The sequence below is a fragment of the Myotis myotis genome, unplaced genomic scaffold, assembly GCF_014108235.1.
Source record: "Myotis myotis isolate mMyoMyo1 unplaced genomic scaffold, mMyoMyo1.p scaffold_m19_p_3, whole genome shotgun sequence".
NCBI lineage: Eukaryota > Metazoa > Chordata > Mammalia > Chiroptera > Vespertilionidae > Myotis > Myotis myotis.
The window spans coordinates 109,785,681-109,801,220 of NW_023416335.1; the positions used below are offsets into that span (position 1 = coordinate 109,785,681).

The 15,540-nt window shown below is 37.4% G+C and overlaps 1 protein-coding gene across 2 annotated transcripts in view; it reads left to right on the forward strand.

Annotated features, from left to right (window-relative positions):
• RNF17 (ring finger protein 17) overlaps positions 1-15,540 on the forward strand; it is a 149,331-nt gene that overhangs the window by 21,367 nt on the left and 112,424 nt on the right. For both annotated transcript variants that reach the window (XM_036299996.1, XM_036299997.1), the window contains exons 3-6: positions 3,711-3,802; positions 5,648-5,765; positions 6,913-6,993; positions 8,152-8,252. In XM_036299996.1, the coding sequence (XP_036155889.1) occupies positions 3,711-3,802; positions 5,648-5,765; positions 6,913-6,993; positions 8,152-8,252 (392 nt within the window). The remainder of the gene's footprint in view (positions 1-3,710; positions 3,803-5,647; positions 5,766-6,912; positions 6,994-8,151; positions 8,253-15,540) is intronic.

Genomic DNA, 15,540 nt, shown 5'->3' on the forward strand with positions numbered 1-15,540 from the left:
AGGAACTCATACAACTTAATAAAAGGAAGACAATCCAATTAAAAAATGGGCAAAGGACCTAAATAGACACTTCTCCAAAGTGGACATACAGATGGCCAAGATACATATGAAAAAATGTTCAAAGTCACTAATCATTGGAGAGATGCAAATTAAACAACAGTGAGGTATCACCTCATACCTGTCAGAATGGCTACCATCAACAAATCATCAAATGACAATTGTTGGTGATGATGTGGAGAAAAGGGAACCCTGTACACTGATGGTGGGAATGCAGACTAGTTCAGCACTGTAAAACAGTATGGAGTTTCCTCAAAAAATTGAAAATGGAATTCTCATTTGACACAGTGATCCCACTTCGAGAAATATATTTTAAGAAACAAACATCAGAAAGAATATATGCATCCCTATGTTCATAGCACAATTTATGATAGCCAGAATTTGGAAACAGCTCAAGTGCCCATTAGCAGATAAGTAGATAAGAAAGCTGTGGTCCATTTACACAATGGAATAATATGCAGCTGTAAAAAATAAAGAACTCTTACCATTTGCAACAGCATGGATAGACCTGGAAAGTATTATGCTGAGCGAAATAAGTCAATCAGAGAAAAGTAAGTATCACATGATCTCATTCATATGTGGAATCTCATGAACAAAATAAACTGATGAACAAAATAGATTCAGAGACATAGAAACATGGAATAGACTATGGAACCTCTAAGGGAAGGTGGGGGAGGGTGGTTGGGTGGGAAGACATCAACCAGAGAACTTGTATGCATATATGCATAACCCCTGGAGACAGACAATAGGGTGGTGAAGGCCTGGGGCAGGATGGCGGGGGCAGGTAGAATAGGTCAATGGGGGAAAAGTGGGGACAAATGTAATACTTTCAGCAATAAAGATTTTTTTAAAAACTAAAGAGATGCAAGCATTTTGAACTGGGAGGAGATAAGAGTGATCCAGTTCAAAGTTTCATATTTTGTTTTATTGTCTATATATATAAAAGCCTAAGTGACCGAATGACCAGTCATTATGATGCACACTCACCACCTGGGGGCATATGCTCAACGCAGGAGTTGCCCCCTGGTGGTCCATGTGCTCCCACAGTGGGAGCGCCACTCAGCTGACCGACCCGGCCCAGCGACCCACCAGCCCAATGGCAGCCACTCACTCCCTCAGTAGTCCTGCAGGTCCAATCTCTGGAGAACGGGCCAGGCACCAATGGACCAGTGCCACCAGCACGATCCTGACAGTGCTATTGGCCTCCTGGAAGTCGGCCTCCAGCACTGCGGCCACTTCCCTTCCCTAGACGCTCTGCAAGGAAGAAACAATATAAAAGCGGCCACCAGGTGGCTCCTGACAACCGGCGTGAATGTCAGCAGAACAGGATCCCAGGTTGGCAAGGGCGTCTCACCGCCTGCCCAGAGGGCCAATCGTGTCCCCCGACCCCATCCCCCCCCCCCCTTGGTGCCCCACTGTTTACGAATTTGTGCACTGGGCCTCTAGTGTGACAATAAAATCTTGAGGGTATGTTTCTTTAAAATATAAATCTGTTGATAATCACACTAACCTCTTACTATGAAATGTTAAGTCAAAAGGAAATAAATGAGGAGGCAGATAGAAATTAAGGTTTTAGCCTTCAGTTTTGGGAAGAGGATTTCTTAAAAACAACATTTGGTTCAATGTGATTTGTTACAGGTAACACTTTCCCCCTAATTAATAATGTATCATACTTAAAATCTTGACAGACCATCATCTTCCACACCAAAGATGTGTATTTAAATTTGAGACCACATAACATTAAGTCATCTGCTTTCTCTTAGCAACATTAACTTATTCTCATGAGAGTCTCCTGCGTTACTTTTAATGCCTACATAATAAACAATTGTACACAATTGGTGTGATTCTTATCTAATCTATTCATTATAAACATTTAGGTGGTTTTCATAATTTTTCTCTATATATTTACATAGTTCTTCAAACCTACCCCTACCAAAAATATTCCATTAGCAAGTTCTGTTAATCTCTAGCTTCAAGATAAAGCCATGTTTCAATTTGTCATATTTGTTTTAATGTTTGGCAGTTTGATGGGCAAAAATGGATATCTCCTTGTCTTAAATTGCAATTCCCTGACTATTAGTGTGAAATTGAGTAACTTTCAGACATCTTCAGTAGACCCTTTGAGAGAATTTGCATATTTCCCTTTTGACTTGTATTTTCGTAACTTGTAGAAACACTTTATGTGATAGGGATGTTAACACTTTGTCCTGTGTTTTTAACTATTTTCTCCCAGTCTTTCACTTAAATTTTTTATTACATTGAGCCTTTCAGAAATGTTTCCCTCTTTAGCCTTTTTCCCCCTCCTTCATGGTTTCTGGTTTTCTTTGATTAGACAAACCTTCCCATCTCAGAGTTATATATATTTTTTAATACTTATATCATGCTTTTTAAAGGTTTGTACTTGATCTTTTTAACTATTCATATATGCTGTAAAGTAGGTATAAACTTTATTCTTCAGAATGATGAATTGACTTTCCCAGAATAATTATTGAATACTCCCTCTTCTGTTTAATTGAAGTGTTATTTGTATTCTGTATTAAGTTCCCATGTATATATGGATCTATTTTAGGACTCTTGTTTTCTATTGTGCCAGCACCCTAGTGTTTCAATTATAGTAGCTTTATTCTCTGGTGGGATAAATCTCTCCCAAATGGTATGTTAAAATAATTCTTACATAATGTATTTTCCATGTGAACTTGAGAATTCTATTTATATTAGTTGTAGTTTAGGATATTAAATCTTTGTTTCCAGGAACCTGATATCATTCTCCATTTATTCAGTTCTTGTTTTATAATCCCCAATAAGTTACTTGGCTTTCTTTTCTTAGAGCTTATATTTTTCTTATTAAACTAGAGGCCTGATGGACAAAATGTGTGCAAGAGTAGGAACTTCCTTCTTCCGGCTGCTGGCACTGGCTTCCCTCCGGCCACCAGCAGGCACCTGGGACCTGGGCTTCCCTCACAGCTTCGGCTTCGTCTGGAAGGATGTCCGGTCTAATTAACATATTGTGCTTTTATTATTATAGATTTATCTTAAGTTTAAATTTTTGAACATACCTTAACATATCATTGTAAAATTTTTACAGTAAGTTTTTTTTTAATCCTCACTAATTTTTTCCATTGATTTTTTAGAGATTGTGGAATGGAGGGAGGCAAGGGGGAGAGAGAGAGAGAGAGAGAAAGAGAAACATCGATGTGAGAGAGACATCAATTGGTTGCCTCCTGCAGGTGCCCCAACCAGGGCCAGAGACTAAGCTGCAACCCAGGTACATGCCCTTCACTGGGAATCAAACCCACGACCCTTTGGTGCACAGGCCAACACTCCAGCCAGGGCTACAGTAAAATCTTAAAGTATTGTTGCAAGCATTTCTTTAGAATTGTGATAAAATGAAGTGTTTTAGTTAATTTAATGTTCTGTTTAACTCATAATTGCCAAATTACTGATGTGTTTACTGATTAAAATAGGGTAAAAACATATATATATATACACACACACACACACACACAACTTTTTTCTTTGATTTAATGAGGTTTCAAGGATCTTTAAGGCTATTATCAAATTTATCTGTGAATGGCACATTGGTTGGTTGAATTCTGCATAAACAGAAATTATTGACTGACTTTCTGTTTTTGTTTTCCTTATTTTGTCCTAAGGTTGCTACATCTATAAAAACTAGACAAGGATACTATCCAATAGATGGATATGTTAAAGAAGGTTCTTTTATGGACAAACTGCAGCCTAAAAAGTATGTTCTATGTGCACTTATTTTAGTATTTAAATTTCTCTTTAGTATTTAAAATTACTCTTTCAGAAATACATATTTCTGAAAGAGTAATTTTAGCATTACTAAAATATCATTTTTAGATCATTATTTCTAACCCATTGCTTATAAAGTGCTATTTAAGTTTATAATTTGTCTTAGCTGTTAATTAAATGGAGAATCCAGCTCCTAAGGAAGCAGTATTAGTTTGTCCTTATTTAAAGTGGGGGGAAAAAAAGCCCTAACCGGTTTGGCTCAGTAGATGGAGCATCGGTCTGTGGACTGAAGGGTCCCAGGTTCGATTCTGGTCAAGGGCATGTACCTTGGTTGCGGGCACATCCCCAATAGGAGGTGTGCAGAAGGCAGCTGAACGATGTTTCTCTCTCATCGATGTTTCTAACTCTCTATCCCTCGCCCTTCCTCTCTGTAAAAAATCAATAAAATATAAAAAAAAAGTGGAAAAAAAAGGAAAGCAAGATTACCATGTCAAGTCAAGGATAGCTGAGAGTATGATTCTAGCAGAAGTTGTTGGTGCTGGGTGAGAATAAGACATGGAGAAAGAGTAAGAACTTCTCTGTTGACTGTTGAGAGGAGCAACAGTACAATACAGTGGAGGATTTAGGGAAGAGATAGATTGAGAGGTGATTTATACGAGGACTAGAGGCCTGGTGCACGAATTCGTGCACCAGTGAGGTCCCTCAGCCTGGCCTGCGGGATTGGGCTACAATTGGCTCTCTGGCATCCCCCGAGGGGTCCCGGATTGCGAGAGGGCGCAGGCCGGGCTGAGAGACCCCACCGGTGCACAATCAGGGCTGGGGAAGGAGGTGACCGGTGGTGGCGGTGGGGCAATTGGGGGTCTGGGCTGGCCGGCAAGTGGGCCGGTGGTGTTGGCAGGGGACGGGACTGGCAAGCAGGCAGCGCCAGGCCTGCCAAGGCAGGTGCCAGCGGGGGCCCCCCTGATCACTCCACCGGTTGCCCCACATATCGGCCCTGATCACCGGCCAGGCCTAGGGACCCTACCCATGCACGAATATTGTGCACTGGGCCTCTAGTAGTTGTATATTTTAAATAGAAGCATCCCTTGATATCTAATATATTTTCTTTATGATTTATCTTTACTATTTTGTAATAGGAATTGAATATGGACTACTCAGGGCTAATCCACTCATATTTTTAAGAACATGGATGTTCACTTTTCAAAGTAATTGAATGTTTAAAAATTATTTAGTCTATTTCTCTTTATAAGATTAACATTAAACATCATAGTTTCTTCTATAAATTGTTATAGGTTTTGAGTAACTTATTCAGCAAACACAGTGCTTACTGTGTGCTAGCCAATATGAGGATATAAAGGTAAAAATAGATGAGAAATGGAAATTTTTCCTTGAAAATTAACTTATGTAGTAAATTCATTACCTTTTTGTAAATTATCCAGGGCTCTATGTAAGTACATTTTTAATAGCTGGCATTTATGTGTATAAGTACTAACTATAATTGAGTTTAAGACAGTTCAATGATTATCAACATCTCTACTAAAAAATATCAGGTAAGGAGAGGTGGTTAGGAAATTAAAGCACAATTTATGCTGTAAGCTATTATTTTTAGAAATTTGTTAAGGAATTGAATTCTCTATTAAAATTAAGTTTTATATGAAAGTATATTTAATCATGGTTTCCTCTCTTTGCTTATCATAGATGATTGAGAACCCAATGTGTGTGTTCTTACAAGTCATCACATGAATTATTTTTTATAGAGAGTAAACATCAGAATAGAAAGTTAAAACTGTTTTATTAATGTTGTATTTAAAATAATGTACTTGACATTTTTCAGGATAAAGAATTGTTCTCAGGACTTTAAAAAGACTGCTGATCAGCTAACTATTGGTTTAGAACACATTGGTTCACCATCCACACACAGGACTGTTTTGAATTCATCAGCTGTAATGGCGGTATGAAAAATGTTATTTTGTGAAGTAAGATGAAGCCAGACATTTTTACTTTGTCTCTGGTAGCTTAAATTTCCTCTCCTCTCAAGGTCCCTATAATTACAGATTCTTTTAGAAAGCTTAAAGGTAAGAGATAAACACACTCCTTACTTGAACCTCTTGTTTTATTCCAAACTGTGCTTGAACAGATTCACTTTTATTCCCAAGGCAGCTCATGCTACCTTTGACAACTCTGTTAGTGTTCTTGATACTTACCTATATGTAGCTTCTTCCCTTTAAAACCTAGTTATTGAATTCAGATTCTGTGAAATGTATATAAAGTACACGTTTCTAAATTCTAAGTGTGATTTTTTCCAATTATTTTAATGACATCCAAAAGGCCTATGGCATTTGTTATTGATGATGATGATGATGTTGGAAGATTCAATTTTACCCGTTACTGCACCTGATAACTTTAGTGTATTTTTTAAATTTAAGACGAGAAAAAAGAACAAACTCCAAAATGCTGTTGAATGAAGTATTGTTCTTTTGTTACAGAGACCTTTTTTTCTAATCCTCACCAGAGGATATGTTTTTATTGATTTGAGAGAGGGGGAAAGAAGAGGGGAGAGAGAAAGAAACATTGAGATCAGTTGCCTACCACACGCACCCTGACTGGGTGTCAAACCCACAACTTTTGGTGTATGGGACAATGCTCCAACCAACTGAGCCACCTAGACAAGGCTATTAAGGAGATTTTTGGTGGGCTGGTGGATGAGAGAGAGCACTTAATCTTGCTATCTTTTACTTCAAGTTTAAATGTTAACATAACCAAATTATATTTTCCTTAAATTGTTCATTTTTACATGTGTACATTTATTGCCATGATAAATTTTTCAAGATAGTTTTAAACTTCAAAATGGTTACAGGACATAATCTTAATTTTTCAAAAAGTTATCTTTAAAAAATCTGGAATGCTATAGCTGAAACTCTAAAATGCTTACTTACTGGGTAAGTAAGATGAACAGTGTTATTTTTCTTGATTGTTTGCAGATTTCTTTGGTAGGTCTATGTTGCTTTTGTAACCAAAATAGTAGCCTGATGTTTTTGTGACTAATATATCTAAGTATCTATTTTTATATTTGTATACGGTCCCCCTTCCTCTTTTTAGGAGACTAAAACTACAGAAGAAATTGATGAAGCACTAAAGATAGCAGGCAATAATTTTGAACAATTAAGTATTGCTGTAAAAGTAAGCATTTTGAATGATTAAATTCTATCAATTATTAGGGCATAGTCTCTTTAAATATGTATACTTGCATATACTAAGACTGAAGTTAGAGATTATTAAGCATGATAATCTAGTGACAGAGAAATACACAGAAGACTGGGAAACTCCCATGGCCTGCTGGGATTGGTCATGCAGCATTGTGTTAGCAGCCCACTAATGAAGAAGCTCTACCGAGGAACCATGATTTCTTATCTCTGAGCATTGCAGATCATCTTTCTAACATGCTCATTACTTGGCTGTATACCCTTACATAAAGAGTCTTTCTTTCTTTTCTCCCTTACCCCATTCCCCAAAAGAGAGGCTCATTCATTTGGTGACAAAGAACAAGAAACAACAAATCTACAGCCAAGGCACTGAAAAGATTATAGCTGATATGGGAGTTAAGGCTTCAACATATGAATTTGGGAAGGGGGCGCGGTTCATAACAGTCTGTCCTCTGCTCCACTCCCCCAGTCTTATGTCCTTCTCACATGCAAAATACATTCATTCACCCACCCAACGTAGTCTTAACCTATTCCAGTGTCAGCTCTAAATCCAAAATCTCATCTAATTTTCTTCTAAATGAAGTATGAGTTGAACTCAAGGGCCAAATTCCTCTTTAACAGTGAATCTGTGAAACTAGGGAGTAAATTATTAGCTTCTAAAATAATTGGTTGGACAAGAATAGGATAGACATTCCCATTCCAAAAGGGATAAATTTGAAGTAAAAAAAGGGGTCACAGATCTCAAGGAACACTTCTTTGTTTAAAAATGCAGTTTGTAGAATAGTCAATATTTTAAAAATACTTGGATTAAAATGTTACTTTTTTAATTTAAGGAAAGGTTCCAGAGAGAAATTCAGCTATTTAAAATTACATATTTCCTGTAATGACAAAACAGGATAAGAAACAAGTTTAGAAAACTTAGTGTATTTTCTAGGCCATTTTGTCAGTTTGTCGGTATCCAGTGCCAACAAAGATGTGAGAGGTACCAGGATTTGAAGTTTATCATCTGATCTTCTCTTGTGTTGTTATTTTGAAAAGTCCATAAAGTGCCTTTTATTTTCAGAATTATTTTGAACAGTACAATTTCTACAAAATAAAAATACCGAATTAGGTCTTTGTATTATGTTTTTTCTAGATGCTTGAACACATACACAATCAAACACAAGAGGAGACAGCCAGTCTTTTAAAGGATCTGGAGAAACAGTTTGATCAACTTTTTACTTCTCTTGATTCCAGGTAATAACTTAAAAATATAGACTTAATAAAACTAAAGTTTTAACATTAACTTGTCATTTTATTTCTTATATGGATTCAAGTAATGAGTAATTTTTAAACAAGTTTGGAAGGTAGTAGTTGGTCTCTACAGGCTGATGATTACAACTTCAAAATGAAGAACAATTTGTACATTTTTTAATTATTTGGGCAATTTGTCTTCTGGTTCCAAAGCTAACTGTTAAAATAAACAAGCTTCTTTCTTAAAGCAGCATAGGAAACTATTTGCAAAATTTGTTACAGAATTCAGCTTACATGGGAAAATGCAAACATTTTCTTATACATAGTTCCATAATTTTTTCATGTGTTTATTTGCAACAGAACAAATAATGCTTTCATGCTTTCTAATATTTGTTTCTAAACAAATATACAGTTATGTATCCATCACTTTTTTAAAAACTCTGATTTATGTGATCTTCAATAATCTAATTCACATTTTACATTTGAAGAAACAGGATCATAAAAGTTGTGACGTGCAAAGAAATATATTAGTAATGATGTTGTCCTTTAGACTTAGTTCCTTCTTTAAAAATCTCATTAGGATGCCTAGAACACTATCAATGAATCAGTTGATATTCTTTGGTGATATTCTTCCATGTTGATGTTATGTCACATCTGGTCTTTAATTATAACATTTAAGTGATAGGTCCTATGCATGCATTTATTTTACAGATTTTATAGTGGTAAAATATACATAACAAAGTTTACCATTTGAACCATTTTAAGTGTACAGTTTAGTGGCATATGGTAATTTCAAGTTTAAATTTCTGAGGAAACACCATATTATTTTCTGCTTTGGCTACACATTTTACATTTCCACCAGCAGTGTACATGGTTTCAATTTCTCTATATCCTTACCAACAGAGTTATTTTCTATGGTGTTTTGTTGTTGTTTCTTTGTAATCACGTTCTGATGGATATAAAGTTGTGTCTCATTGTGATTTTTATTTGCATTTTCCTAATGACTGCTGTTGCTGAGTATCTTTTCATGTGCTTATTTCTACAAAATGCAAATTTCTACAAATTGGCCATTTGTGTACTGTTTTGGGAGAATGTCTACTCAAGTCCTTTGCCCATTTTTAAATTTTTTTATTATTTTTATTCACATCCCCCACCTCCTCCCCTTTGGCAGCCATCAGCTTATTCTCTATATCTATGAGTCTGTTTTGTTTTGATTATTCATTTAGGGATTTTTTAGATTCTACATATAAGTGATGTCATATGGTATTTATCATCCTCTAACTTACTTCACTTAGCATAATACCTTTAGTTCTATCCATGTTGTCACAAATGCCAAGATTTCATTCTTTTTTTTTTAATTAAATCTTTATTTTTCAGATTATTACATTTGTTCCTCTTTTTTCCCCCCATAACTCCCCTCCTCCCAGTTCCCGCCCCACCCTCCGCCCTCACTCCCCACCCACTGTCCTCATCCCTAGGTGCACGATTTTTGTCCAGTCTCTTCCCGCATCTCGCACACCCCTTCCCCCCCCCCCAAGAATAGTCAGTCCATTCCCTTTCTATGTCCCTGATTCTATTATAATCACCAGTTCATTCTGTTCATCAGATTATTTATTCACTTGATTCTTAGATTCACTTGTTGATAGATGCATATTTGTTGTTCATAATTTGTATCTTTACCTTTTTCTTCCTCTTCCTCTTCTTAAAGGATACCTTTCAGCATTTCATATAATCCTGGTTTGGTGGTGATGAACTCCTTTAGCTTTTCCTTATCTGTGAAGCTCTTTATCTGACCTTCAATTCTGAATGATAGCTTTGCTGGATAAAGTAATCTTGGTTGTAGGTTCTTGCTGTTCATCACTTTGAATATTTCTTGCCATTCCCTTCTGGCCTGCAAAGTTTCTGTTGAGAAATCAGCTGACAGTTGTATGGGTATTCCCTTGTAGGTAACTGAGTTTCTTTCTCTTGCTGCTTTTAAGATTCTCTCTTTGTCTTTTGCTCTTGGCATTTTAATTATGATGTGTCTTGGTGTGGTCCTCTTTGGATTCCTTTTGTTTGGGGTTCTCCACGCTTCTTGGACCTGTAAGTCCATTTCTTTCACCAGGTGGGGGAAGTTTTCTGTCATTATTTCTTCAAATAGGTTTTCAATATCTTGCTCTCTCTCATCTTCTGGCACCCCTATAATTCTGATGTTGGTACGCTTGAAGCTGTCCCAGAGGCTCCTTACACTATCCTCGCATTTTTGGATTCTTTTTTCATTTTGCTTTTCCGGTTGGGTGTTTTTTGCTTCCTCGCATTTCAAATCATTGACTTGATTCTTGCACTCCTCTGGTCTGCTGTCGGGAGTCTGTATAATATTCGTTATTTCAGTCCATGTATGCTTAATTTCTAGTTGGTTCCCCATCATAACATCGAGGGTCTCATTAGTTTTCTTGTAGATCTCATTAAGTTTATCAGCGGCTTCTAAACAGTTCTTGAGAGACCTTAAAAGTATGGTTCTGAACTCTATATCTTCCATTGACAATTTTTTCCTGTTTCTTTGTCTCCCCATTTTGTTATGCTTTCTTGGTGCACCCCCTAGTGGTCTTTGTGCGCAGTCTTGTAGTTAAGCCTTGATTGTTGTAGCTAATACCAGGGAGGGTTTGACCTCCAGGCCAAGGGGCTGTGAGAATCAGCTGTGTCTGCAGTGAGAGAACTTCTGTTCTCTAGGGAGGTGCTAATCTAGCCTTTGCCTGAGGCTATCGGGCAAATGCCTCTGTGCAGGGCTTGGGCGGGGCGGGTCGCACAGGATCAACAGGGTGGGCCGGAGAGAGCATTTATGGGGGCTCTCAGTCCTGTCCCCAGGGGCTCTGCCTCTCTGAGTCCCAGCAACCGCTGCAAACCTCGGAGAGAAAGCTGCACTCGCTCTGACCGAAGCCAGACAGTCCCACTTCTCCCGTTTGAGTCTGGGTCCCTAAAGACTCGCCCGTATCTGAAGCTCAGAGTCTGCGACTCCCTCCTGATTGAAAACGCCAACCGCGCCCTCCGCCGCCAGCCCGCTCGGCACACTCCGCACCTCAGAATTTGACTTCAGCACTGTGCCTCCTCTGAGTGTCCGTATGCGTTTCTCTTTCCTCCTAGTTGTAGGACTTCCACTCAGCCAGCGTTCCTGTGGTTCTGGGTGATGTCCGTTCCGTCTTTTAGTTTCACTTTTGAAGTAGTTGTTCAAGGCAGCAAACTCCGGCGTTAACCTATGCCGCCATCTTGGTTCTCAAGATTTCATTCTTTTTCTGACTGAATAATATTTAATTTGTACACAAATTTTTATTTATTCATCTATCAATCGATGCCTAGGTTGTTTTCATATCTTGGCTATTACTAGTAATGCTGCAGTGAGCATGGTGCATATATCTTTTCAAATTAAGTGTTTTTGTTTTCTTTGGATAAATACTCAAAAGTAGAATTGTTGGATCATATGACAGTTCTATATATTTTTAAATTTATCTTTATTGTTGAAAGTATTACAGATCCCCCTTTTTTCCCCATTGTCCCCCTCCCCCTTTCCCCATCCCTCCCCTAGGCCTTCACCACACTATTGTCTGTGTTCAAGGGCTATGCATATATGCATATAAGTTCTTCGGTTAATCTCTCCCCACCCACCACCCACCCCCACTTTCCCTCTGAGATTTGCCAGTCTGTTCTACGCTTCTATATCTCTGGATCTATTTTGTTAATCAGTTTTATTTTGTTCACTAGATTTCATGTATGAGTGAGATCATGTGATATTTGATAACTCTATTTTTAATTTTTTTTAAATATATTTTATTGATTTTTTACAGAGAAGAAGGGAGAGAGATAGTTAGAAACATCTATGAGAGAGAAACATCGATCAGCTGCCTCCTGCACACCTCCTACTGGGGATGTGCCTGCAACCAAGGTACATGCCCTTGACCGGAATCGAACTTGGGACCTTTCAGTCCACAGGCCGACACTCTATCCACTGAGCCAAACCAGTCAGGGCTCTATTTTTAATTTTTGAGGAATCTCCATACTGTTTTCCACAGTGAGTGGGTGCACTAATTTACAAGCCTACTAACAGTGTACAAGAGCTCCCTTTTCTCCACATCCTTACCAACACTTGTTGTTTATTGATTTTTTTTAATATAGCCATTCTGACAGGCATGAGGTGATAATCTCATTGTGCTTTTAATTTGCATTTCACTGATGATTAGTAATGTTGAACATTTTTTCATATGTCTGTTGGCCATCTGTATATCTTTGTGGGAGAAATATCTATTCCGGTCCTCTGTCCAGTTTTTAATTGAAATGTTTGTCTTTTTGGTGTTAAGTTGTATGAGTGCCCTTTTTTAAAAATATGTTTTTATTAACTTTAAAGAAAAGAAAGGAGAGGGAGAGAGAGAGATAGAAACATCAATGATGAGAGAGAATAATCGATCAGTGGTCTCTTGCTTGCCCCCTACTGGGGCTCGAACCCAAAACCCCGGGCATGTGCCCCAACTGGGAATGTACCCGTGACCTCCTGTTTCAGAGGTCAATGCTCAACCACTGAGCCATACCAGCCAGGCTGAGTGCCCATATTTGAGTGGGATTATTTATTTTGTTGTTGGATTGTAGGAGTTCTTTATATATTATTGATACTAATCTTTTATCAGATATATCATTTTCAGATATTTTTTCCCTTCTTACAGGTTACCTTTTTACTCTCTTGATCACATTATTTGATCCACAAAAGTTACTGATAAAGTCCAATTAGTTTTTCTTTTGTTGCCTATGCTTTTGTTGTCATATGCAAGAAATCATTGCCAGATCTAATATGTAAAGCTTTTCCCCTATGTTTTCTTCTAAGAGTATTGTAGTGTTCGTTCTTACATTTAAGTCTTTGATTCATTTTGAGTTAATCTTTGCATGTGGCATGAGGAAAGGGTCCAACTTCATTTTTTTCCATGTGGATATTCAGTTTTCCCAGCATCATTTATTGAAAAGATGGTCTTTTCTCTATTGAATAGTCTTGGCACACTTGTCAAAACTCAGTTGACCATATAGGTGAAGGATTATTTCTGTACTCTTTATTGTATTCCATTGGTCTGTCTCTCCTTATTCTAGTAAGACACTGTTTTGATTACTGTACCTTTGTACAAAGTTTTGAAATCAGGATGTGTGAGCCCTCCACCTTTGTTCTTTTTCAAGATTATTTTGACAATTTGGGGTTCTTTGAGGTTCCATGTGACTATTAAGATGGGTTTTTCTATTCTAGATTAAATATCACTGAGATTTTTATAGGAATTATATTGAATTATAGGATGCTTTGGGTGGCGTTGACAAAATTCAGTCTTTCATTCCATTAACATAGGATGTTTCTCGTTTTATTTTTGTCTTTATTTCAGCAGTGTTGTATTGTTTACAAGTATACAGGTATGTTGACTTCTTATTAGTTAAGTATATTCTTCTTTTTTATTCTATTTTAAAGGAATCATTTTCTTTTTTTTTAAATCCTCAGCTAAAGATATGTTCATTGATTTTTAGAGAGAGAGGAAGGGAGAGAGAGAATGTGGGAGAGATGTGAGAAACATCGATTGGCTGCCTTCCATACACATCCTGACCGGGAATTGAACCTGCAACCTTTGGTGTATGGGATGATGGGCAGGAATCATTTCCTTAATTTCCTTTTCACATTGTGAATAGAAAAAGCATCTGATTTGTTTGTTGATTTTTATCCTACATCTTTGCTGAATTCCTCTATTAGCCCTACTAGTATTTTTATGGCATCTTTAGTGTTTTCTCCATATAAGATTATGTCATCTGCAAAAAGATAATTTTACTTCTTTTCCAATTTGGGTGCCTTTATTTCTTTTTGTTGCCTAATTTCTGTGGCTAGAACTTACAATCATATATTAAAGAACAGTGGCAAAAGCATGTATCCTAATCTTGTTCCTCATCTTAGAAGAAAAGTTGTCATCTTATTTCTCTTATCTTAGTTTATATTTAACTGTGGAGTCTTTATTATGTTGATGTAGTTTTTCTCAATTCCTAGTTTATTAAATATTTTTATATCATGAAAATGTGTTGAAATATGTCACATCCTTTTTCTACATCATTTGAGAGGATTATGGGGCGGGGTGGGGGGAGGAGTTCCGTTAATGTTATACATAATGTTAATTGATTTTTGTTTATTGAACTATCATCGAATTCCAGGAATAAATCTCTTTTGGTTATGACGTGTTACCCTTTTAACATGCTGCTGAGTTTATTGCTAGAATATAGCTTGAGGGTTCTGTAGTTTTCTTTTTTGTATTGTCTTCATTCAGCTTTAATAAATGCTAGACTCATAGAATGAGCTAGGAAGTATTTCTGCTCCTTCAGTTTTAGTGGTTTGAGGAGGATTGGTATTAATTTTTCATTAAATATTTGGTAAAATTCACCAGTGAAAGCCAGTTTAGTCCAGGGCTTTTCTTTATTGGGAGGTATTTGATTGCCAGTTCAATCTTCTTGTTATTGGTGTGCTTCTAAGAATTTGTTCATTTCATCTAGGTCAGTGGTCGGCAAACCGCGGCTTGCGAGCCACGTGCGGCTCTTTGAATGTGACTTGAATGTGACTCTTCCACAAAATACCACATGTGGGCGCACACGTACAGTGCGGTTGAAACTTTGTGGCCCATGTGCAGAAGTTGGTTTTCGGCCTGGGCGAGTCTATTTTGAAGAAGTGGCATTAGAAGTGGGGGGTGTCGTTCGGTGGGGCGACGGGGAGATGCTGCATAGGCGGGCCGCGGGATACCCACGCAGGGGAGGTACATTGTTTTGAGGTACGTTCGCTGAGGTCCACCCCTTCCAACTCTCCCATCCACACTCGTCTATCTGAAACAAGTATACAAGACGAGTGTAGATGGGAGAGTTGGAAGGGGTGGACCTCAGCGAACGTACCTCAATCAGATTGAGGACGTTTTTAGCAAAGGCCAGCTTAGGAGTACCCTAATTAAGTTAATAACAATGTACCTACCTATATAGTTTAAGTTTAAAAAATTTGGCTCTCAAAAGAAATTTCAATCGTTGTACTGTTGATATTTGGCTCTGTTGACTAATGAGTTTGCTGACCACTTATCTAGGTTATCCAATTTTTTGGTATACAGTTATTCATAGTATTCTCTCTAATCCTCTTCATTTCTATAAAATTGGTAATTGTGTGCACATTTTTTTCTGATTTTAGTAATTTGACTCTTCTCTTTTTTTCTTAATGTACCTACAGAGTTGTCAATTTTTTTTTAAAAATTTAACTTTTGGTTTCATTGATTTTTTC